Source organism: Sorex araneus, chromosome 2 (assembly GCF_027595985.1).
Source record: "Sorex araneus isolate mSorAra2 chromosome 2, mSorAra2.pri, whole genome shotgun sequence".
NCBI classification, from domain to species: Eukaryota; Metazoa; Chordata; class Mammalia; order Eulipotyphla; family Soricidae; genus Sorex; species Sorex araneus.
Genome location: NC_073303.1, coordinates 56,018,999 through 56,044,589, shown reverse-complemented (window position 1 = coordinate 56,044,589; position 25,591 = coordinate 56,018,999). Strand labels below are relative to the sequence as shown.

Sequence of the window (25,591 nt, the reverse complement as noted above, 5' to 3'; positions counted from 1 at the left end):
CCAGGCCCTTATTCTGAGCCTGCAGTGAGTCTCCCTAGGCCAGTCCCTAACGCACTACAATTTCTGATACTCAGATTTTTTCCTAATAACCCATACTATGTTCATGGGAATAAAAATATCTCTTGATGCATATATTCATTTTTGGAGGGGCCTCACATCCAGCAGAGCCAGGCTTATGGCTCTGTGCTCAGGGGTCACTCCTGGGGGGAACGGCGTTGGCTGCATGCAAGGCAAGGGACTTACTTCCTGTACTCTCTCTTGGCCCATCACAGCAGATGCGCTCTGAAGCCTCCTCCTGGCCCTTAGCGATCTTTCTTTCTCCTTTCTTTCTTTCTTTCTTTCTTTCTTTCTTTCTTTCTTTCTTTCTTTCTTTCTTTCTTTCTTTCTTTCTTTCTTTCTTTCTTTCTTTCTTTCTTTCTTTCTTTCTTTCTTTCTTTCTCTTTCTTTCTTTCTCCCCTTTCTCCCTCTCTCCCTTCCTTCCCTCCCTCTCTCCCTTCCTTCCTTCCCTCCCTCCTTCCTTCCCTCCTTCCCTCCCTCCCTCCCTCCCTCCCTCCCTCCCTCCTTCCTCCCTTCCTTCCTCCCTCCCTCCCTTCCCTCCTTCCTCCCTTCCTTCCTTCCTTCCCTCCTTCCCTCCCTCCCTCCTTCCCTCCTTCCTTCCTTCCTTCCTTCCTTCCTTCCTTCCTTCCTTCCTTCCTTCCTTCCTTCCTTCCTTCCTTCCTTCCTTCCTTCCTTCCTACCTTCCTTCCTTTCTCTCTCTTTCTGCCACACCCAGGGATGCTCAGGGGTTACTTCTGGCTCTTGACTCAGGAATCTCTCCTGACAGTGCTCAAGGGACCATATGGGATGCTGAGGATCAAACCCAGGTCAGCTGCATGCAAGGCAAATGGCGTCCCCCACCCCCCTGCCATGCTACTACTTCGGCCCCTGACAGTCTTCTTGAAGGCCCGGGCCAGCCTGCCCGAGGAGCCTGTGCTTGGCGGTAGGAAGAGGGGTTAGTTCTTAACACTACAGGGGCTCCGGCAGTCCCCGGGCACTGAAACAGAAGGAAAGGAATGGAAAACGTTTAGAATAAAACCACATTTTAACAGCTGAGTCTGGTCTGTTTGGGGTTATTCTACAAACAAATGCTTCTTTGACCCAGTGGACTCATCAGTTCTATTCCCAAGTGTCAGAGCTGCTCTGGGACCAGCCCGCCCGGGACCCACCTTCCCTGGCTGTGTATTCATTATCTTCGATCACCCGGGCCAGGCCAAAATCTGCAATTTTACAGATCAGTGAGTCGGAAACCAGGACGTTGGCTGCGCGCAGGTCTCGGTGAATATAGTTCTTCCGCTCGATGTAGGCCATTCCCTCGGCGATCTGAAACAGAGCACGCCCTGGTCAGCACTGGGGGCTGGGGGGCTGCCCAGAGCGCCCGCAAGGGAAGCCGGCAAACGCATCCTGTCTGAGGTCCTTCGCGCCTCGGACTTTTGATTTTCAAAAGCAGAGAGTAAACGTCGAGGCAACACCCCCGCACCCCAACTCCATATTGGAAATCACTTCTCAACACGTTCTTTTTTTTTTCTTTTTGGGTCACACCTGGCGACGCACAGGGGTTCCTCCTGGCTCTGCACTCAGGAATTACTCCTGGCGGTGCTCAGGGGACCATTTGGGATGCTGGGAATCGAACCCGGGCCGGCCACGTGCAAGGCAAACACCCTTCCCGCTGTGCTATCCCTCCAGCCCCTCTTTTTCTTTTCTTAACTCACGGGTTTCTTTTTCCTGGCCCCCTGCTGTGGTGGACTTGTCCAAAACCCACTGGTGTTCTCCGCTCAGGGCCTTGTCACTACCTGGGGCATGCCAGGGCCTCCGGGATGGAAGCGCTAGCTGCTCTGAGCCGAAGAAAGTGCTCTAGAGAGCGTCTGGGTCTCTAACACAACCAGAACAGCTACGTTGCTGTCGCTGCGACAGGAATGCGGCAGGTGACCCTGGTGGACCCAGGACCCGGCCGGTCACAGCACCCTTCCCTGCTCTGCCCTACCCCGTGCCACTGACCCAGCGGCTCACGTCGCCCGGGTGCCCGGGGAAGGCTGCCGCAAGCAGAGGCAAGTGTGGAGGCGCCAGCTGGATGCGCTACCTCTTCTGCAACCCAGAACTACCTGTGGGCCCTGCAGCTGTGCGGGTGGGGCCAGGCCAGGCGAGGCCCCCTGCCGGCTGGGGGGAGGGGCCGCTCCCTGCTGGGCATCTCAACCCGCTCCCCTTCCACAGCGGTGTGGCCCACTGCCTCCGTGGACAAGAGTGCTCATTCCCTAAGGGCGTCTCGGAGCACGTCTGGGCTCCGGGACACAGCTGGGAAGGGGCCCTGCCTTGCACTCGGACCCCACCCCCCCACTCTCCTCAGCAGCACCCAGGCTCCGGGCCGCCCCCCCCCCCCCCCCCCGCCTCTCCCGGCCACTTCATTGGCAGGTGCCTCCTCCACAAGCCCCTCCTGCCCCTCCACCAGCCAGTGGGTCCCGTCTCAGGGCTCCCTGCACCTCGGTGCCGCCCCATCAGGAATGTAAACCCTGAGCGTGGCTCCGGGGGTGCAGGCCCCCATCTGGCACTCACAGAACACCTGCAATTGGATAAAAACTAGGGAGGCGCTGGACGCTGGACGCAAACACAACGTAGGTGTGTTGGAGCAGGTGACAGGCGCCATCGGAAAGGGTGCAGACCCTCCTGCGGAGAAGAGGGCCGACCACACTGCTGTTTGACTGGTGACATGGACAGAGCCCCCGGGAGCTGGCCTCCCTCACTCGTGGTCACTGATTTTAATCACCCGCTTCTGCGAGGTCTGGGGACTTGTGAGAGCTCGTGGCACACCCAGACCAAGTTCCATCTTGACACAAACCGGGATGCGTTTTTCGAGACGACTCTCTGACATGCCAGCAGAGTTGCAATGGGCGCAGCGTATTTTGGCTCTCCTGCCCGAGTCAGGGTGCCTTAAGGAGCGCATATTTCAAACAATAACAATAGTGTTGTATCCACCGAGACCCGGATTCAGAACCAGCACATCAGCCGAGCTGGAGCCCTCACGGACACGGGGAGCGAAGTCGTAGCTCCCTGCCATGGCTCGAGCTGGGGAGCATGAAGGACCACGTTCTGCTCGTTCACTCACTCACTCTCTCTCTCCGTGTGCTGCTCCTTTAAAAACAAAAACCCTCATCGCCCACCCCCAGTTGTTGTATTTATTTTGGCTAAAGTAAATCCAGCTGCATTTCACAACAGCAGGAGGAAATCAGAGGCTGCTCTGCTCATGGAACCGAGGCTCAACTTGTCCTTCCTCGAACAGTTTCCTCTTTCCCAGCCACCAGCCCTGGCAGTTGTCAGCAGTGCAGAAAGGGCTGTCAAATGGACGCACGTGCCAAGACTCAGCCGCTGGGGACCCTGGCAAAGGCCTTCCTCTCCCGCAGCATCTTCAAAGGGCCCACGGGGGAAGCAGTTCACGGAGTTGCTCAAATCTGGCTGACCCAGCAAACGGCTTTGTGGCCCGGATATTTTCCTACAACGATGACTGTAGGTGGATGGTTGCTAGGGGAGTAGGTAGGTGTTCATAACGTCACTCGACAAACGTTTGCTCTCCAACTGACACCGTTTGACTTTCTTTACACCCAACTCTTGTTTCTTTGGGCTAAGTGTTCCGTATCTCTGTTACATAGACAGACACGAGGCTTAGAGAAGCTCAAGGGCCTGGTGAAAACCAGCCCCAAAGAGAAGCAGGGGTCACACCAAGATGGGTCTCGACACTGAGCTTCAAGAGAGCTTAGAACCGACGAGACAACTAGTTGCTTCTAGAACTTACTTCCCATTGAGAAAATGCCTTCTTTCCTGAGAAGAGAGAGATACGCTTCTGCAGTTTCCTCTCACGATACCTAAGAGCAAGTCTCCGCTCAGAGAGGGAACCCAACACTCCTGGCTAGGATTCCAAACACCCCCCAGCAAGTCCACCAAAGCTTAGTGTGTCTAGAACGTTTCCTCAGCTCTGCCATGCAATCCCAGTTGACAAAATTCTGATTAAAATTAAGTGAGTGAATTTCTCCTTAACTGGGGAAATTAGCTACAAAGACAGTATTTTATCAGATAGGTCAGGGGTGGTGGGCCCAAATCTTCGTAATATCCGAGATGTCCTCATTCCCTCGGGACCATTCTTGGTTCCCTTGGGGACGACAAGTTCCAACATGCGATTTCCCAAACTTTTCCCACTCGAGACCCCTAGGATTCATTCCGCATCTGAGCGTGACTCCCTTTGGGTCATTGCGTGTTCAGAGACTTTACCGTTGCCAGATTTTCATGGCCTCTGCGTTCCCTTACGTGACCCTCGGTGGGGTCCTGAGCCGCAGTTGAAGAAGCTGGGCCTGGAATAGTGACTTGCCACGCCAAGACCTCGGCTAGCCCGCAGAGGGGAAGACCCCGCTTCACAGACGCTAACTGGGTGGGGGAAAGACACTGATTCAAAAGATGCCAACCAGAACAAAGGTTTATTTTTTTGTTTGTTTTTGGGCCACCCCTGGCAGTGCTCAGGGGTTCTTTCTGCTCAAGAATTACTGCTGGTGGCCTTGGGAGACCAAGTGGGGTGCTGAGGCTTGAGCCCAGTTAGCCGTGGGCAAGGCAAACGTCCTACTTGCTGTGTTGTTCCTTGGGCCCCTGGAACAGGATTCGGGTTAAAGCCAAGTTTGCCCCATGGCTCGAAGGAGCGAAATAAGATGGATGATCTTATATTCTGGTCTTGGATGAGGCTGAGACCGTCAGAATGAAAACAACCAGGCTAAAATTAAGCTGGAAAATACTCTTTCATCCAAACGACCCCGAAATGTTGTGAAAAAGCAATAACAATAATTCCCTGTAGACATCTGTCGGGGTGGGAAGGAAATCACTTTCCCAGAGTCCTTCACGGTGAGCGCAGTGATCTGCAGGCGAGTCCAGTTTCCCTTCTGCGCCTCCGGTGATTAAATTCCACCCTGTAATCTTAAGTCAATATTTCTCAACTTGGGCTGGCTACCTCGGGAGCTTTTAAACTCCACTCCTGGTCCTCCCCTGAATCGGCAGGAGCCGGGCCAGGTATGAGCCACTCCCGGTCCAGGTAGGGGCCTGTGACACCAGCTGCGACCCCGGGTCAGTGGCTGCCTTGATGCCAGAGGGAAGTCTGTTGCTGGAATGCAGCCATTTGGACTCTGTCCCCAAGTCCATTCAGCCAGAACCCAAATGCCCGACCCGCTGTCTCGACAAGCACGTGAAAGCAGAGAAGCACTAGGTGAGGTCATAAGCCTTTAAACTTAAACCACCTCAGGGTTTAAAGTGCTACGTAAATTGGGACAAAACCTTTAACTCTGCCTCTAAACAGCCCTGGTGGCTGCCTGGGGCAAGTCAGTCCTGCCACCAGGGGACGGTAGAGAGCTGAGCCAGGAGCTGCAGGTCCAAGGAGGAGGGGCCCAGCCGGAGCTCTCTCCGCCAGCTCAGGGAGTGGTGCTCCCTTTCTCCCAGGGCTCAAGCGAAGGGCTCTGGTGCCATCCTTTTGAAACCAGCTCAGTGACCTGGGCTGGGAAACGCATTTCCTCTTCATGTTCTCACACTATTTGAGATTCTTTTCACCTATAGTCCCACGATGGGGAAAGCCTAACTTTCTAAAGCACCCGCTGGTGCCAAGGCTGAAAATACCCGCGTCTTGGGGCTGATCTAACTCCACCAGAGTTTGAATGCGAAACGATTAGAAACCTGAGTGAAACAACATCCTCCTGGCCTAACACGAAAACAGCCAAGAGAGAAGATAATCTGAGTGATGTTTTCATAGTTCTGCCTTAAAATCCACGGAGCAGGGTGTAGATGTGCTTTGCATTTCTCGTATTCTGCTCAAACAGTGCAACGATTGAGCAACTTCTTAGTTCCTCTTTTTTTGTGGGGGTGGGGGGGGAGGAGGATGTGGGGGCTCTGCCCAGCCGTGCTCAGGGCTTACTTATCACTTTTGGGGGTGCCTGAGGGACCATCTGTAAGTACTGGGCATCAAAGCTGGGCTGGCAAGTGCCAGTGCAAGGCAAATGCCTTAACCTTTGCATTACCACTCTGGCCCATTTTAGTGGAAATATATATTTTCTCCCTCTGATGGTGTAAGTGTAAGTGGGTGTATGGATGGATGTGTGCATGTATAGCACTGTAACACTGTTGTCCCATTGTTCGTTGATTTGCTCGAGCGGGCACCAGTAACATCTCCATTGTGAGACTTGTCATTGCTGTTTTCTGGTATATCGAATATGCCACGGGTAGCTTGCCGGGTGCATGTATGTATGGGTATTGATATATGTCCATGTATGTGCATGCATGCACATGCGTGAATGTGTATGTATATATATGTGCATACTGGTATAAGTACATGTGTGCATATGCATACACATATTTTTGCATGTGCTGATATGTATGTTTTGTTGTATATATAGATGTATCCTATGCATGTGTACATGTGTATATGTGTGCGCTGATATCAATGTGTACAGGCACGTGTGTGCATGCATGTATACGCATATGTGTGTCTGATATTGGGGTGTGTGTGTGTGTGTGTGTGTGGATGCTGCTCTGGGTGGACAGAGGGAACTTCCTGACAGGTGAGTTCTGCGATACCTTGACACCCCAGGCATCTGCACCGGACGCCAGTTCTGGCCCCAAGGAAACGTTCACGAGGACGTGTCTCAGTTAAAGGTCAGTCTGGCCTTCACATGCCAGAGCAGCAAAGAGGCAGCTCCTGCAGCCTCACCAGCGGGCCGAGGGGGCTACGGGCATGGGAATCTGTGCAGGCCTGTCTCGCCTTCCACACATGGCGCCCTCCCCGGCGCGATGACTGTGACCCAGGGCTAGTCAGTAAGGTGCGGTCTTTCCTAGCCCAGCTTCTCAGCTGGCCTCAGTGGTCCCGTCTGTGTGGCCAGTGGGTGGCTGTGTTGGGACATGTCCGTGTCTACATGCATAACTTCACATGTGTGATTTGCGTGTACACACATGTGCGTGCGTACAACCCCAGGTAATGTTTCAGAAGCCCCATAGCATGGAAACAACGACAGCTACCTCCATCGGCTTGTCCCTTTCGGCCAAGTGCGCTCGAACACACACACACACACACACACACACACACACACACACACACACACACACACACACACGATGTTTACATCTATGCTACTTCAGACGGGCAGGGGTGGGTACTTAGGCCTACAGTGCTCTGTAGTTTAAAAATTCATTTTTTCCAGTTCCCAAATGTTAAACCAGACCCGAAGTTTCAGACGCACTGAGCCGTGCTTCCTCGTTTGTGATTTTCTGCATGATCCAGGAGAAAGTTTTCAAGGAGGGATGGATTGCATCGCCAGACGCGCTGACAGAGGTGTGAGCGATATCTCAAGAAACCTCAGCCTCGGGTCTAGGCGGGACTCACGGGATGTGGAATACAACTTCCAGAGGAATAAGACTCACCGTCTCCTGTGCCAGCGGAGAACTGAGACCGGGCCCTTTGCGTGGCCTTGTGTCGTGTGTGAGGGCTGCAGTGACCTGCGCATCCCTCTCACTCCCCACTGTCGGCCAGCTCTGCGCAGGCAGGCTCTGCGGCCAGGTTCTTCCCAAGTCTCTGCTCCGGAAAAAGTGCTCTCTGTCCACCCGCTGCACTAGCTCCGTAGGAGAAATCAGTGAATTAAAAAAGACAGGGAAAAAAAAAAAAGCGGCTGGTGTAGACGGCCTTGTCTGGCAAGGCCTGCTCTGGTGAGCTCAAGTTCATCTAATTACTATCATTTTTCAGGGAAACTGGCAAATAAGAAGCTGTCGTGCTTAGGGAGTTATTTTTTAAAATTTTAATGAGAAGAAACCCACATTTGAGTCAGCGGAGGGGGCGCGTAAAGAATGAAAGGGACCTAATGGAACCTCTCAATGTGATCTCTCAAGCACAGCTAAAATCTACCCAGGAAATTCCAGGCTCAATGAGAAACTGGAACTGAAAACACAACCTGCCTTAGAATTAATTGGCTGATTGGAAAACATTTGTCATCTAGACAAGCCGGGAGAGACTGAAGCAGAACCCAGCCAAAAGGCAGGAAAGAATAAAAATCTGCTTTCCGTGTGGCTTTACCTATTCTCCCGGGCCCTGCCTGCTTCCCTCTCTGGAGCTGGATTTCCTTCCTACACAGAGGGAAAGTGCATTTTAAGTAATTACTTTCAAATGCCCTAAGAAGCTTATGATATAATAGTACTATTAATAGCTTGGGACTGAACAATGGGAGCAGTTGGGTCGAACTACAGGCCCTCGGAGGGGTCAAACGCAGAGTAAAGAAAACAGCTTTCCAAGAGAACGTTTAATGAGAGATGCTGACGGGGCAAGTGTTTGCCTCAAGCCGCTGGCGCTGGAGCTCTCCCAGCACACCTAGGAGTGATTCTTCCGCTCAGACTCGGGAGTAAAACACCGGAGCACAGCGGTGGGGCCTCAGAACCAAACCGGAATCCATCTCCCCGCACTCCAGATATGGCTGCACTCGTCTTACATGCACTAGGAGTTCTGGAGAAAGAGTTTTCTCCCTATTCCTACTCACGGCTGCTTCGCTTTGGACCGATTTGTCTCTAATCCATCCTTGGGATGAAGGGACGAGGAATACCACTTGCCACGGTTTGGGCCAAGTGTTCTTAGCACTCTGGTTTCAGCCTTATTTGTCATTTTGAAGAACGGGAAATCACTAATGAACCATATAACTTCAAGATAACAGGCGTGAGGAGGGCAGTGATGAAGATGACGGCTGCCTGCACTGGCTGCCCAGGAAGCCCACCGGCATTCACCGTCCCTTCCTGGGCCTGGAAACAGGCCTGGGAGGAGGCAATACCCAGTCCAGACAAGGAAGGGGAACCGCAGCAGAATCAAGACAGAGGCTGGGCTTGGAGTCCACCCTGACCCTGAAGCGTTCACCCTTCCTGGCTCTTCACTTTAAAAAGAGCAGCGGAATGTTCACATGTTGATGGTTCCAAAAAGAGAAATTAGAAAAACAGATGACTTATTTATTTGACTTATTCATGGTCTTGGAGCCACACCTGGCAGTGCTCAGGGGTCCCACCTGGAGGTGCGTGGGGGACCATACGTAGTGCAGAGGATCGAACCCACGTCAGCTGCATGCAAGGCAAGTCCCTGACCTACTGCACCGTCTCTCTGGCCCAGGAAAGTAGATGCTTTAAAAAGAGGTCAAGTTAAGTTTGCCGTAGATCAACCTGTACTCATTTGGCATACACAAACTCAGGACCGGGAAATTTTCTGTGCCTTGTCAGATTTTAATCGGCTGACAGGCCTGGGGGAAAGTATGATGCGTCAGAGAGACACCATTTCCTAAAAGACAGTTTCACCAAATTACCATACTTAGCAAATGTCCATAAATTGCTAACAGAAAAAGAGAAGGAGGAGGAAAAGGAAGAAGAAGAAATGTCAACTAATAATCCCCATGAACTCTGTCTTGAGCAAACTTGTTAAATTTATTCATTAGGATGGTTATGACTTAAAAACACACATACACACACAAAGCCCCAAATTCAAGTGCTGGCAAGGATGTGGAGAAACTGAAGCCTTGTTCACTGTTGATGGGAATAGAAAATGTAGCAGCTACTATGTTGAAAAGAATGAGTGGTCTGAAAAAATGAAACATAGAATTACCATAAGATTCACATATAGATTCATACGAAGAAAAAGCAGGACTGTAACAGAGATTTGTAGATTCTTGCTCAAGGAGCACTGTTCACAAAAACCAAAAGGTGGAAGCGCTGAGGGCTCAGCCATGACAGAATAGATGAGTGAACGTGGCACAGACACCAGGGAACTCTACTTGCCAGAAAAGAGTAGAATTCTGGCACAGGCTACAACAGATGAACCCTGAGGACACTGCTGGGTGAACTAAAACCCATCACCGAGAGACAAATAGTTTTTGGTTCCATTCACGCGAGGTCCTTGGAGCCGGCAAACCCAGAGACAGGAGGTGGAAGGGTGGTCACCGAGGTCTGGGGGCAGAGGAAACGGGGAGGGAAGGGTTCGGAGAGACAGAACAGCAGTTGTGAGTTCCGGGGAGGGTGGAGGTGGTGCCCATATAGCCAATGTACTGAACAGTGCACCTAAACATGGCCAGAGTTTTATGTTCCGCATTTCACCACAAATCAGACAAGAACTGCATTGGCATCGTCTGGTCCCAGGAAGGCAGGACCAGCACTGGCGTGAGTGTGAGCTGAGAGCTGGGGCAGCTGCGGGCTCAGAGCCGGGGAAAGGCCGAGGTGGCCCCTGGGGGGACCACACCCAAGTGGGAAGTGTCGAGGTTCCTCCTGTCTCACTTCCTCCCCCAGCTGCTTCTCCGTCTGCCTCAAACAGGCGTGGCCTGATCGAAATGCAGAGTTTGAGACCCCGGTTGGATGACTGCGGGGCTCTGACGGTCTCCGGTGGAGATCAGGCACGCTAGAAGGAGCCCCGGCGGGTCGGTAGGAAAGAGGCTGAGCCCCTCTCCTCTCCAGAGGCAGTGAGGTCGGAGCTACGGCATGCAGCCGACCGGGGTTTCATCTCTGCCATCACACAGGGACCCCCGAGCCCCGCCGGGAGTGATCCCTCACCCCAGAGCCGGGAATAAGCCCTGAGCACTACCGGTGTGATTCAAAACCAAAGAACAGTGAAAAAGGAAAAAAGAAAAATGAATATGATAATGAAAACCGTTTTGGCAGGATGGGGCTGGAGTGATACTACAGCAGGGAGGGCGCTTGCCTTGCACACAGCGGCCCCGGGTTCAACCCCCGGCCCCCTGTATGGTCCCCTGAGCTGCGCCAGGAGTAACCCCTGAGCATCACTGGGTGTGACCCCCACTCCTAAATAATTTCCACCCGAGGCCCAGAAGGGCACGTGTAGTCCCCAACACTGTGACTTTCCTTTCTAACAGGCAGGTGGAAAGGGGCACCGGGGCAGACACAGACCATGCCGGATGGCAGAGAGGGAAGAGCGGGCACCGGGGCTGTGTCTGCGCTCCGGTGAGACCCCTCCAGCACTGGCACTCCTGCCGGACGGGAAGGAAGCCTGTGCAGAGACAGCACTCTAGCTGAGAAGGGACCCCCGGCGCCTCCCCCCGCAACAGACCCGAGGGAAGTCTGTAACAAGACCTGGTAAATTCCAAATCTCCCTGAAACCGACTTGCTATCATCTTTATTTGTACGCAGGCCCACTGAAAAGAAGTCTTCAAAATATGTGTGTGTAGGCACGGGGCCTGTGAGCGTCGGCCCTCCCTGCATTTCCCTTTTCCGGGGGATCTGGGAGCAAAATGGGGCTCTGAGTCTCGGGGAGGGGGGGGTGGGGAGCCACGGCCGCATCTGAGGAAGCAGCACCGCCCAGTATTTTGCTCCCCAAGAAGAGTCCTTCCATGCCCACAGTTAGGGGAGTGACGACTGGGGGCTTCACTAACGTCCAGCCCTCCCTGGTCGGAGCAGCCTTCCGACGAGGACAGGCGTGTCGCACCCTAAGAAGCAGAGCCTGCAGCAGGATGGCCTGCGGTGATACCTGCGACGCAGGAGAAGACTCCACGCCTTGACCAGGGGGAAATCAGAGTCCCCGGGAAGTCTCCGGGTGAAGGACGAGAGACCCTGCGACAGAGTCGCCAGACGAAGCAGCGGGTGGGAATTCATGGAAAAGAAGAACTTCCAGGGCAGAGCGGGTGGGGACCCTCCCATAGTGGAGCTAGAGCCAGTGGGCGCCTGAGCGGCATTCTCTCTGGCTGTTTGCTTTGGGGCCACACTTGGCAATGCTCGGGGGACTGTATGGGATGTCAGTGATTGAACCCAGGTTGGCTGCGTGTAAGGGGAGCACCCTACCCAAGGGACTCTCTCCAAGCCCCCTCAGAGATGTGCGGTGAAGAACAGCGGGAGGCTGAGGGGGAACAGGTTTGACTTACACGGAGAAGCAGCACCCAGGAGGCTCCAGAAACCCAGAGACAATGACAGGGAGAGAGGGCAAATGGTGATCCCAAGCCCGGGGCCCCCCGAGATCGGGAGAGCGGGAAAAGGATGGAGGAACACGGTGTCTCACTGCACCTCGGCGGGTAGGCTGAGCCTCTAAGCTCCGTCCCTGCTGCCACTCCTCATGCGACTGTGATTCAGCAGCTCTGCCCACGGGCCGAGTGTGCACGGCCGCCAGCACTCCTGAGCGCGGGACCCCCAAGAACACAGTGACTAAGTGCACAACCCCCTCAACACCAAAGGGGAGGTTCCTCTCGGTCACCAAACAGCAATAAAGGAAAGGGGAAAAGAAATCGACTCATTTTTCAAACGGATGAACAATTAAAGGGCCGGCGAGGCAGCTCAAAGGGCTCGTCTGCAGCCTTTGGCGTCACAGGGTGCCCCAAGCACCAAGCAGCACAGAACCAAACCCCAAGCAACAAAATCCCCCGGGCCCACACACAGGAGCTGACGGCGATCACAAAGCCACGACTGCCCCCACTGGGGACACGTATAAAGACCAGGAGCATGGACACGGCATGAATGAAGCCTGCTGGAGCGCTGGGTACGATGGGAGGCTCGGATCAAGCCAGAGTGCAGCCAGGACAGGGGGCGGAAACACGAAGAATCAGGTGGGCCTCAGGTGCAGTTCCTGGGACCGAAACAGACTGTTTCCCAGCACTGAAACAATGTGTCACTGGCCGACCTGAACCCACCAGGGAAGCTCCTGGGCCCCGCCAGTGGGCTCAATCGGTCACTACGCCTCGGCTAAAGTGCCCCAGAAATGATCTCTCGTTAGCCGTGAAGAACGGGCAGCCTATGCAATCACAGAACTGGTCCTGCTACTGGAAACTTGTTTAACTGTTGCCTGGTCACTATGGCCACCACGCGTGCTTGGTTTGCATGACCGTGTGGGGCCTTGGTCTCTCCGCAATTGGAGAATCTGAGACTCGGGCACAACAGAAGGACCATGAGTGGGAGCCGGTTCGGGCTCGCTGGCCGGTGTGTGTGTGTGGGGGCTCTCCCCGGCCCTAACTGGCTTCACGGCCCCCGCCTGTGCTTCCTCCCGCCCGGGAAGGGGACAAAGTGGCTCTTTGTCTGCTGAAGTCCAGCCCCTACGCGCGACATCCTTCTCGTACTTTCACTCCGACCTGTGAGGTCAGCCTTGTGCAGGAAAGTAAACACAGAGGCGAGGGCGGGAGAGGTGTACCGGAAAAATATTTTACGATGAGCTGACTCCTGAAATAAGCCAGAGGATGGTGCGAGGGAGGAGGGGGGACGAGAGAACGCGGGTTCTTCTCACTCTGTGTGCGGGGCTGCGCGAGGCAGAGGAGGGGTAATGCCGTTCGGGCCAGACACAGCAGAGCGGGGGAGACTCTCGACCTGCGCCTGGCTGCCCCCGGCAGGGTCCCCGCCCCGCACTCTCCAAGCCCGGCCACAGTGACCCTCGAGCACAGAGACAAGTGTTAAGTCCTGAACACAGTGAGGGGTGGCTAAAACCGGAAACAGAAATAGTAACTTGTGATTGATTTGAGACACTAACCTTAACTGACTGCTTTGTATTTTCAAGGTAGGAGAACTAGAGTGATTGAATCAAGGGAAACCACCAACTAACTGCTCACAAAAGTTACTAATTCACAGGAGTGATTCAGTTTTTTAAAGTTTGAAAAACATTAAACCATAAATTCAACAGCCAATCAGCATATACCCTCTAAGGAAATAAGCGAAGTTTGGGCTCTGAGAAGTCCATATTGCTAAGTGTGTAAATGGGATTCTATAGTTACTAAACAAGATAGATATATATGCTTTGCCCCTCTCGGAGAGCCCAGCAAGCTACCGAGAGTATCTTGCCCCCATGGCAGAGCCTGGCAAGCTCCCTGTGGTGTATTCGATATGCCAAAAACAGTAACAACAAGTCTCACAATGGAGGTGCTACTGGTGCCCGCTCGAGCAAATCGATGAGCAACGGGATGACAGTGCTACAGTGCTACAGTGATATATGCTTTGTTCTGCTTTGTATATGAGACTAAACTCTGAGCCTGCAGAGACAGAACAGGGGTCAGGCTCTAGGAATGATCCCTGAGCACAGAGCCGGGAGTAAGCCCCGAGCACCACTGAGTGTGACCCCCAAACAAAAACCAAACCAAACCGAAGAATATGTTTCAAACTGAATACTGGAGCCCCACTTTGGTCAGTAGAAACATCCCCCGCCCAAAAAAAATCCCCAAACCAGCAAGTAACAGTTCTATCCAGGTGCTGTGTTAAGTGCCAGAGGTAGGGAAAAAGAATGGAGGGGACTGGGCGGGAGAGAGAGTACGGGGGTATTTCACGCGCCCTGCATCGAGGCCATCCGGGTTCAACCCCCGGCACCCCACATGGGTTTGATCACCAGCGTCCTCCTTCCTGAGTTCAGAGCCAAGAGTGACCCCCGGCCCTTGCTGGGCGCCTCCGTGTCGAATGGACGGAGAGGGGACGCTGGGAGCACGGCCATGATTGGAGGCACGCAGACAGGCGGGTGGGACCCCAGGGGTGGCAGAGCTGGGGTGGGAGTCGTGTGAGGCGCGTCTTCGGACCTGGATGTCCAGGAGGGGGCTTGGGAGAACCCTCAGGGTCCCCGGGAGCTGAGGGGTCACGGCAGGCCTCTGTGCCCCGTGGCAGGCAGCGGGCACTCTGCCTGTCCCCAGCGCACAACTGCCTTCCACCTCGGACCCGCAGACACAGGGTGGAGGCTCAGCCGGGGGCTGGAGGAGAGGGCGGTGTTGGGTGCGGGAGTTTCCGCTCGGGAAGAGAAGGACATTCCAGAAAGTTCTGGGATGGTATGTGGACAGAAGGTCACTGAAAGGAGCAATTTGGGGGGGGTGAGGGATGGCGCCTGGCACGTTTGATCCCTGATGCCGCCTAGCCCCACCCACAGTGCTCATCTGCTGACTCAGCGTGGGAATGTGCAGGGCCTCCCGGAATAGCCCAGCGGGAAGGACACTTCTCACCTTGCACGCCACTGTCTTGAGTTCGAGTTCGAGTCCCAGCACCACAGGTGGTCCCCTGAGCCCCACCAGGACTGATCCCGGGTGCAGAGCCGGGTGGAAGCCCTGAGCACTGTCCGGGGCAGCCCCGAGTTTGCTTTTCTGAAGACTCTGTTACCTCAAACACGGCAAGAGCAGTTCGCCGCCCGTGCCAGCCCTCCCTGCCGGGCCGGCGGGAGGGACAGGCGGGGACAGGCGGGGACAGGCGGGGTTCCTGCCAGGAGCCGGGCTGCCGTCGGTGGCCCTGGATCCCTGGGCGGGAGCCGGATGCTCCGTGAATCCCCAGCCCACGCGGGCTGCCCTGTCCCTCCAGCCCAGAGAGCAGGGGGCGGGCGAGGGGAGGAGAGGGAGCAGAGCTCAGGAGACCCCCAGGAGAGGAGCCTGCAGCCACCCCTCGGGCTCAGGGCCGGGAACGCAACTTCCAGAGGCGGCTGCTGGCCTGGAGGCCGTGGCCTACCCAGAGAAACTGGGGCGGGTGTCCTGGGGCCCGTGTGGCCTCAGGGAGACCCAGCAGCAGCAAAGGCCTCCCCCACTGGGTGAGGGGTTCGAGCTGACTCCGCTCCCTGCAGTGCCTAGACGGGGCTTTACCGGATCCGCAGAGCCGGTGTCGGAGGCGGGCGGGGGAGTGGAAGCCTGGCCCTGCCCGGCTGGAGAGGCAGCACGCGAGGAAGGGGCCCCCACGCGGTCACCCAAGCAAGCTCGGTCCCTGGCACCCAGAGCCCGGAGAGCAGGAAAGAGGAGAAGAGAAAAAGTGACCCTCTAATTCTATTTCATTCTTCTTTCCACAGGTCAGCCCGAGTGCTCACACGGCCCGAGCTCACGGGGCCTGGCGGTTGCGGAGGGCGGCCGGGGGGGACTGGGAAGGGACCTGGGGAGCAGGGTGGACTCCAGGAGTGGGCGAGGGCGGCACAGCCCCATGTTTGGCCTCCGGAGGAACCAGGACACGGAGAAGGACCTAGCAGGTGCTCCAAGCACTCACGTCCGCAGAGCCCTCCTCCTCCTCCTCCTCCTCCTCCTCCAGGCAGCCCCTCTGCCATCTGCGCCTCTCTCAGTCCTGCTCTGCTGCACCCAGCAGCCACCCAGGCACTAGCCAGGGACCCAGCCTTCCAGAACTTTCTTCCGCTCCTGCTCCCACCCCCACCCGCTTCCAAGAGCCCACTCCTGTTACTGGAACATCTGAACGCAGGGGGCACCCCGAGACCTCACGCCTACACTGAAAGGTAAACTGGTCTCGTCAGCCAGGCCGGTGTCCACTCGGCTGCTCCGTCCAACCCCCGTCTCAGTCTCCCCTCTTCCCTTCTCCCCCAGCCCTGTCCTCCCCAGCCTCCCGCTTCCGGTCACGTCTCTGCGTTTAAAGCTCGGGGCCTTTCCCAGCTGGGCCCTTGCTCCCCACCTCTCAGGATCAAGCGTCTGCTCAGGCCTCTGGCAGGAAGCCCAGCTGCGCAGACCCCGTCGGAATTGTGTAGGGGGAGACGGATATTCCGGTGGCAGTGTGAATGCCCTCTGAGCTCCAGATCCCAGGAATAGTGCTCTCTGGCCCTGGGGCTGCGGGGTGGGGATGTTAAGGACCCCCACGGCTGGTCGGCTTCTGGCCGCCCTGGGCTGCACGTCTAAGGTGTGCAGGGGGCCAGGCTTGCTCTCCCCCTCCCAGCCCTCCTTGTCTCCTGTTCACACGCGAACGGGGGCCAGGGCAATCACACAGCGGGCTGAGCTGAGCGCCTTGGATGTGGCCGACCCGGGTTCGATCCCCGGCACCCCTAGAGTTCCCCAGCCATGCCAGGGGTGAACCCCGAGCTCAGGTAAGAGTGAGGCCTGAGCATCGTCAGGTACAGCTCTCACGGAAAACCCAAACCCAAAGCAGACAACAGCGAAACGGGCACAAAAGGAACTTTCCGGGGCAGAAAGGCCGAGTGTAGGGCTGCCTGATGGTCATAGAGCTGTCGTACCTCCCCGCTAAATACAGCAGATGGACTAGCTGAGGGTGTGTGTGTGTGTGTGTGTGTGTGTGTGTGTGAGATACAAACACACCCAGTGGTTACACAAAGGGAACCGTGAAGAGTGTAGACCGGGGTTCCTGTGTTCTGCCTCGTTCTCAGCTATCTCCCCAGATGCACCAACAGGTGCGGGTCCCCCCCCCCCACCCCGGCCTGAGCCAAACACTCTTCCCGCTTCTGACCAGCCTCATCTCTCGGGCTCCTCCACACCCCCTGGCACTCCCTCGCACTCCCTCCTGCACTTCTCGGGCCCCAGACCCCCACTATCACCGGCTCCTCCCTGGCTCCCCTTCCCTGCTGCCCACCTGCCCTGCAGACCCCAAGCCGCCTCACACCCCTGCCCTACCCCCTGTGTGCCGCCCACTCTCTGCTCTCGGCGGCCTCTCGCACCCGGACTCTGCTCATCTCCTCCCCACACACAGGCCCTCCCGTGCCCAGTGTGCGTGCCTGGGTGACGAGGAGGGGCCCGCAGGGCGGGGCACAGGGCAAGCCAGCCCCGCACGAAACACTCATCTCCCTTAAGAACTGTGGGCGGCGAGGGGCTGGAAAGATAGTGCCGTGCGTAGTATGCTCTGGCGTGCAACTGACCCGGGTTCGATCCCCAGCATCCCACATGTATGATCCCGAGACCCACCCAGGAGTGATCCTCGAGCACAGAACCAGGAGTAAGGCCTGAGCACTGCTCAGGGGCTCCCCCAGAAGCAAACAAACAAAAAAACAAAGCCACAAACCAGCCGTGAGCAAGCTCCCAGTGTGGCCTGTCGGGGTCAGACTGAGTGCGGAGGGCAGATGCGTTTGTTAGTCCGAACAGCCTGGAAATGGCCCCAACACCCGAATGAAATCGCACCTAGGTACAGGCTGAGCCAACCTGCACCGCCCCACACAGGAGCTTCGAGTTTCCCCAAACTGGGCACGAAAACTCGCAAGTCAAGGTTTATAGCACAACCACCTTTCCAAAATTTAAATGACAAGTGAAACGCAATTAGTGAAAATGAAAATAACACGTACGCTTATTAGAGTGAATTAAGATGATTAGACTCGATTTAAACTAAATCACTCCATTCAATTGAAATGATAACCCCACTTTCTGTGTTGTTGGGCATTTACGAGGCCAGTCAAGACTCCTCCGCTTACATAAACGCCACTCCCACCAATATCGGCCATCCAAAAGAATATCAGTTCCTGTTTCAGACTATTTTTAAGTGACAGTTTCCTAGTTCAACTTTTTCAAAAGAAAACTGCCTCGAACCCAGTTTTGCAGTTCTGACAGTTTCAGTTTCACCTGTGCCTTTTGAGAGTGCTCACGACCAAAGCGGAAATGTCAGATGTGCGACCCACTCTTCAAACCGGAGTCCCTTAGGTACGGACACTTAATTTGTGCAGAACCACTGGGTGACCCGAGCAAATGGGATCTGCCCCCTGCACGGACACCGCACACCTGCCCCCTGCACGGACATCGCACACAGGTCGCCCTGCTGCCCCTCTCACTCCCCGCCCCCAGTCGGGACTCGCGTGAGCCTCAGAGTTTGCCCGTTCCTTTATTTAGAGCCACGTCAAAAATCTCCCGGCAGGGTGCCAGCCCACGCCCAGAATGACGAGTTTTAACTCGGGTGATGATGCGCGTGTCTGAAGCCCGGGGAGACTCTCTGGGTGCTGGCCCTCTCCGCTGCCCCTCACCTCGCACCTGAGGACACCTGCACCCACGGGGGACGAGCAGGTTTGCGGACTCCTGAGCCAACAGGTTCCCTACCACTAGCTCTAGACTCAGGAATTACTCCTGGCAGTGCTCAGGGGACCCTACGGGATGCTGGGGGTTGAACCCAGGGGGTTGGTCGCGCACAAGGCAAACGCCCTACCCGCTGCGCTATTGCTTTTGCCCCCTTCAGCCCTTTGAGGAGGTTCCTGCACTTGAAAGGCAGCCCAGCCCTCAGAACTTCCGAGCACCGAGGAAGAGTCCGTATAGGGTGGGAGGCGTCTGTGGGCCGCGTGAGGCCAGCGGAGCCTACTGACCCGAGCTGGCCTTCTACGGGTTGTTGGTTCAACATCTGGTTCAACGTCTTCACCCAAGTGGTCCTTACAGAAAGTGGTTCGGATTGATACACTGTGACAGCTATTAAACACAGACTCATTTTCGTTATGGTTTTGAAAATAAAGGGCTGTTACAGGTGTGAGTAGGGGAGAGGCGGGTAGGGAGATCGGAGCCAGAAGCTAGAAAATAAGGACCTCGCTTAGCTTTGCGGTGCCTTACAGAGATAAGAGGAGATGCCTGTCTGGTGGTATTTACAATGTTCTAGAAACTTCCCAGGTCCAGATATTTTCTGTTTGATTTACCACCATTAGACTGCTGGATTCCAACTCCAAGTTATTCCCAGGGATTTCTGCCCTATATATGTTTTCTGTCAGCAGATACTATAATGAAGACTAGAAAAGCTCTGACATTAAGGCTTTCCTATTAAAAAAAGGTTGGCTTTCTTATTTTTTTTTGGGGGGGTGGATGGGGAGGAATGGTGGACATACTGGCAATGCTCAGGGGTTACTCCTGGCTCTCTGCTCAGGGATCAGTCCTAGGCAGGCTGGAGGGACAATATGGGGTGTGTCAGGAATTAAACCCAGGTCAACTGAGTGTAAGGCAATTGCCCAACCAGCTGTACTATCTCTCTAGCCCCAGATATAGATATTTTTAAAAAGAAAGAGCTAAAGACACATCTTTAATTTTGATGAGCAAAGCCCATAAAGGGAACCATGCATAAAAGCAGAGTTTCCAGTGTGGAAGCATCTAAGGAGTAAATCTTGTCTTGGAAAGATGTAGGGTACAAAGAAAAGAACCGGTTATCCGGATCAGAAGACCCAGAATGAGTCCAGGGGTTCCAAGTACTGTGTAACTTTGGGAAAGTCTCAGGCCACCTCTTCACTTGAAAAATGTACTAAACAACCATACAACCATACATACACATTTACATATAAAACAACCATATCTTTATATATATATATATATATATATTCAAGGTAGCACTGTAGCACTGTTGTCCCGTTGTTCATCAATTTGCTCGAGCGGGCACCAGTAACGTCTCCATTGTGAGACAAGTTGTTACCATTTTTGGCATATTGAATATGTCACGGGTAGTTTGCCAGGCTCTGCCGTGCGGGCAGGATACTCTTGGTAGCTTGCTGGGCTCTCCAAGAGGGACAGAGGAATCGAACCCGGTTCGGCTGTGTGCAAGGCAAACGCCCTATCTGCTGTGCTATCGCAGCCCCGATTTTCTCATTCTTACAAAAATAATTAAACTTTGACTTTCTTTTCATTTTAACTGCAGCTTCACTGACATATAATTTCCCATTTTAGTGTTACTACACTTACACTTTATGGAGACTGCCACCAAATAGCCAGAAATACTCCGATTCAGTTTCTTGAATCAAAGAAAGCGGCGTGAAGGCTCAGATGATGATTTATGTGACCTTTGTAGTGCAACTAGAATTTTGTACCTCCTTTTCCTCTCCTGTCTTTAAAAGCCTCTGATTCCATTTCAACTTCTGCTGTGGGGAAGTCCCACAAATTTTTAACTCCTTTTTCTCCTTCAGGAAGGCAAACGCAGGGAGGGCATTAGTCAGTGTCTCTGTCGGGAAGCGCCCAGCTTCCTCTGTGCAAGATTCGTTTTCCTGTTGCTTCATAAACCATAGGAGAGACAGCCCTGGGCCTTTCAGCTCTCGAGGCGTTTCTTCATGGCCAGTGGGGAGGGGGGGGGTGGGCTGGGAAACGGGCCAGTGTGGCTCAGTCTGGGGCTTAGAGGAGCTTCTGAGATGCCTCCTGGGACAGGAAGTCACGAAATCAGAGCTCACATGCCAGGGAGGCGTCATGTGTTCTCACCCACTTCCCGTCTCTGAGGGGACAGTGAGGGGAAGTAGGTCTCGGGGAGAAGGAAGAAGAGGCCAGGAAGAGACCGGGTGAAGTCACAGCACTGCCCCTCACCCCCGCCGGCTTCCTGTGAGCCCCAGGCAGGGGTGGGGCTGGGACTACACAAACTGGTTCATTTTTTTTTTTTTTAAGTTCTCCTATTCTCGAATCACCATGAGAGACAGCATCCTAAAGCTGCTCACGGCTGGGGTTCAGTCAGACGGTGCCCAGCACCTGCTCCTTCAATAAATAATAAATAATAGTTTATTTCTATCCCGATCTCTTATCAAGAAAACCTGCTCAGTTTAACCAACTCCTCTCAGGAACACTCAGTCTCCTCACTCGCTGATGCTATTGGCTGAGTGTGTGGAGAAGAGAAAATGCATTGATTTGGATTTTGCACCCCCCCGCCCAGGGGACTGAGGGGCGGCTCACTCAAGGGAGTGGACTGGCAGAGGGGAGGAAACAGGAGCTGATTTGCAGGCTAGCCGTCCAGTCCAAGCTCAGACGCCACAAGGGCAAATATCTTTTTCTTCTTTTTCCGCCCTAGACAGTCCAAAGGAGGGGCTCGGCAGTAGCTTGGAGGCAAAGCATCTGGGGGGGGGGGGAGTCTGAGGCGGCTGCTGACGCTCGTGTCCGATCCTTGCTCGGCCCCAGGTGCGACGCAGAAGCTCTGCTGTTGGGACTCTGCAGCCCACAGTCGCAGAAGCAAGTGCCACCCCCGCTCCTTCCGAACTCAGGAAGATTCACTAACTGAACCGGGATTTACTAACTGCAACTAGGAAGGAAGAGACCTTGACTTGCGCCCTAATATTTTTTTTTCTGATTCTGTCAAGATAAGGTTTTGTCAGTCAGGCAAACCCCACTGCAAAACAGCCACATGACAAAATGAAGCCCCTGTCCAAAATCAAGCCCTGCCCCGACATGTATTATTTCCGCCTCCGGAGCTGCAGGCACCAGGGGCATCCTGGGACACATGCAGCAGCCAGGCCCTGCAGGCTCTGGGCCGCAAGTCCACCTTCCCGCTCCCAGCACCCCCTCGACCTTCCTGGGGCACTGGGGAGATTCCACTTCCCAAGTCTCCTTCCACAGGGACTGGCCAGGCCCCCAGAGCACAGCCTGGCTCATCGGTGCCCGCGTCGTGACCCACTGGGGCGGATCCTTCTCTGCTTCCTGCTCCTGCCGTGAGAGTGAACACTCAGTGCCCGCGAGGCAGCCTTCCCGGCCTCCAGGACTGTCCGAACTACGACCCTGGGCTCCGTTTGCCCAGGCAGCCTTCAGAGCTCAACGCCAAGTCTGACAGAGAGTTGAAAGTCAGGGGCCCTGCACTCCTTCCGAACTCGGCAGTTTGCTGGCCCCCCACACTGCCTACGGGACCTCCAGGTCACCCCTGAACTCCCGACACAGGGAAGGAGTCGCTCAGCTAGCCACACGTGGCTCCGCAGAGCAAGCAAGGCTGAGGAGAAGCACCTCATCACACACCACGACAGGAAGGAGACTGGGGTCGCTTCCTTCCACTTCCTTGCACTGGTGTCTGCCACCTCTGTTTTACTGGACACCCAGCACCATCCCCTAAAGCAGGGGCTCCCAGATCCACTGGACGGGGCAATAACTTCAGCCCAAGGGGCCAAGGTGTTAGAGCTACAGGCAGCTGTGGAGTCCTCAGATGTTACGTTCCAGCTCTGCCCACAGTGCTCAGGAGTGGAGATTCTGTTCTAATCCCATCTTCCTTGGGGTGCTTGGCACGTGCCCAAAGTTATTCTTTTACATCTCTTATTCCTAAGAAGGTCTTAGTGATTTCCCAACCCCTGGAGGCCTGAAAGCCGACCCTGGTCTAAGCCTTCTGCATGCTGTGTCCTGCTACTTCAGACTTTACGGTAGCTGGCCCACCCAGTATACTGTCTCCCGGCCAGGCTCAAGTAAAAGGAAAACTACCCAGCAAGACACACAAAACTGAAGAGTCAAGCGTGGGCACCTTCTAGTGTGCATTTCCTGGATCTACCAAGCACAGTCTGGGTTTCTGGAGAGCTTTCCTCGGCCCTTAAGCACACATTAGGAAACACGTGATTCAAAGTAAACCAACTCACAACTTCTCTGCCAGCCCTAGGAATAACGGGAATCGCGAGTTCTCAGAGTCGGAAAGACACAGTAAACAAGGACTTAGAGGCGGTAACTGTGAGAAAGGAACGTAGTTCTGTTTTCAAGAAAACTAAAAATGTCAAAGTTCCAGTACGTCCTCCCGGTAAGTTAAGTATCACTCACACGTTGTCCATATGATGTGACGCTTACCCTACCTGGAATTCTTTCTCCAAACCACAGCACAAAGGATCCGAATAAGCGGCATTGTTTTTATCACGAGTGTAGACAGGGATCGTGCAACCCAAACTCAACCCAAGGGTGTCCTGCGTGACACCCCCACAGCTGGGTCCGGAATGCGTGTAATAACTGTTGCCGGAGCCAGCGGGAATGCCTCCTTGGGGGACAGTTTCACTCTGGGTCTGAGCAAGGAGGCCTGTGCAAACCGCCCAGGGCGACACCCGCTGGTACTTCACCTGAGCAGAAAAGTCGATGAGCTTCGGAAGCAGCACTTTGGCCCCCTCGGCACTCTTCAGGAAGTCCAGCAGGCTCCCTGTCGAGGGAGGAAGGGCAAGGTCAGGTAGGGTAAAAGCAACAGAACGTCAAGAAATTAAGGGTCATGATTCTTGGGGGTGGAGAGGCACAAAGCGATGGGCTTTGCATTTCCATGTGGACTTAATGCCTCTTCCTGGACAGGTCAAGTTCATTTCCTTTGACCTGGTGTGAAGGAAAGGTGGCATGAGCTCCCTGTGACAGATGCAGGTCCTCTGGGTTTCTCAGCAGCGTCACTCTTGGGCACCCTGTCCCTACCCGCCCAAGGGGAAAGGAGCCCCTTGATCCTCAGGGCCTCTCTGCAACAGCAAGTGCCCAGCACGGGCCAGCTTACAGCCAGGAGTCCACGCAACTCACAAAGGCCAGAACTCCACACGGCGATGCGTGTCCACGAGCAGCTGAAGTTCTGTGCTTTGGGAAAGAGCCACCTTCCGAAAGGGGACACTGACAGACCACTGCTGGGCTGCTAAGACTCCGTCTCTAAATCAAGACCCGCGTGTACAAGCCGGAGCGACAGTCCAGCGGGGAGGGCGTTTGCCTTGCACGCAACTGACCCAAGTTGGATCCCCGGCATCCCTTATGGTCCCCCAACCACCGCCAGGAGTAATTCCTGAGTGCAGAGTGGAGAGAGCCCTGAGCATCACTAAAACAAAACAGACTAAAAAAGACCTGGTCTTCCCTGGAATCTTGGGGCTCCGCCGGAGAGTAGCTCCGGGCAAGCTCCTTCCCTTCCCGAGGTCCCTGCAAAGGGGACTTGTCCCCGTGGCTGTATCAAGATGGGCTTGAAGCACCGTGCCATGGCCTTGGGAAGCAGTAAGGGCTCAGGGAATGTTTGCTCCCTCCCCCATACGTAGAGCAGGTACTTAGGCTTCAGGGAAGTTAAGCAAGATCACCCCTGAAGAGCATGAAGAAACCCTGGCATATTCGCATGCTCAGTGAAGGTTCGATATTGTTCTAGGAGAAATTCCTGTTTACGTGTGTGACAGAGAGTACTATTAGTTAATCCCACAATTTGTAAGATGCAGAAATCTCTGAGTCTGCTTCTGAGTTCATGCAGCCTAAGTCTGAGGGACTAAGGTGGTTTGTTTTGGTTTGTTTTTGTTTTTTAAAAGCAGATTTTATGGAAGGACTTTGAGTGATTAATATAATATTTTGCTTATTTTTCTTAAATTTCTTCCTGTATTCCTCAGAGATTTTTTTTTAATCACTGTTTTGTTGTTGTTTGTTTTTTGGCCAAACTTGGTGGTACTTAGGGCTTACTCTTGGCCCTGTGCTCAGGATGACTCCTGACGGTGTTCTGGGGACCATAGGGGGTGCTGGGGATTAGACCCAGGTGCATCGCATGCAAAGTAAGTGCCTTACCCTCTATGCTGTCTCTCTAGTCTTCCATTCAGTAGTTTTTAAAAAGTATCTCTCCTGAGGGGCTGGAGCGATAGCACAGCGGGTAGGGCGTTTGCCTTGCACACGGCCAACCCGGGTTCGATTCCCAGCATCCCATATGGTCCCCTGAGCACCGCCAGGGGTAATTCCTGAGTGAAGAGCCAGGAGTAGCCCCTGTGCATCACCAGGTGTGACTCAAAAAGAAAAAAAAAAGTATCTCTATTGGAAGAAAAGAGACCTGAAACCCCATGTTCCATTATTCAGTGGTTATATAGAAGCTTCATCTTGGCACACTTTTTTGCACAATTTATTAACAACAGCAACAGTTCATAATGGCATCCTGAACATGCAGATAATGCTAAGGAGGAAAATGAACAATTTTTAGAGTTGTGAGACTCACATTTTAGCTATGGAGCAAAATGCTAGTATTTGAAATACCTATTATTTGACCAATATTTGTAAAGGCCAAAGTGGGTGGATGGGGGACTCTTCTGGAGTTTGGTACAGAGACAAGACTATTAGTGGCAGAACGCAGACGACTTCTGGTGAGTTGAGGAACATGCACTGATTTCTGATGCTTTCCAGGTTTCCTGCAGTGAGTCCCTGTTCCCGAGTGCCCCCACTCTGAACAGTCCCTGGGCATGCAGGAATTTGCCCTCCCTGAGCCTCGAGCCTTGCGGACGGATGCACCCCGCCCAGGT

General features: G+C 54.3%; 1 protein-coding gene across 5 annotated transcripts in view; it reads right to left on the bottom strand.

Annotated features, from left to right (window-relative positions):
- LYN (LYN proto-oncogene, Src family tyrosine kinase) overlaps nucleotides 1–25,591 on the bottom strand; it is a 109,655-nt gene that overhangs the window by 3,633 nt on the left and 80,431 nt on the right. For all 5 annotated transcript variants that reach the window (XM_055126821.1, XM_055126825.1, XM_055126824.1 and 2 more), the window contains exons 10-11: nucleotides 23,435–23,511; nucleotides 1,206–1,359 (exon numbers count right to left, since the gene is read on the bottom strand). In XM_055126821.1, coding sequence (XP_054982796.1) covers nucleotides 1,206–1,359; nucleotides 23,435–23,511 — 231 coding nt within the window. The remainder of the gene's footprint in view (nucleotides 1–1,205; nucleotides 1,360–23,434; nucleotides 23,512–25,591) is intronic.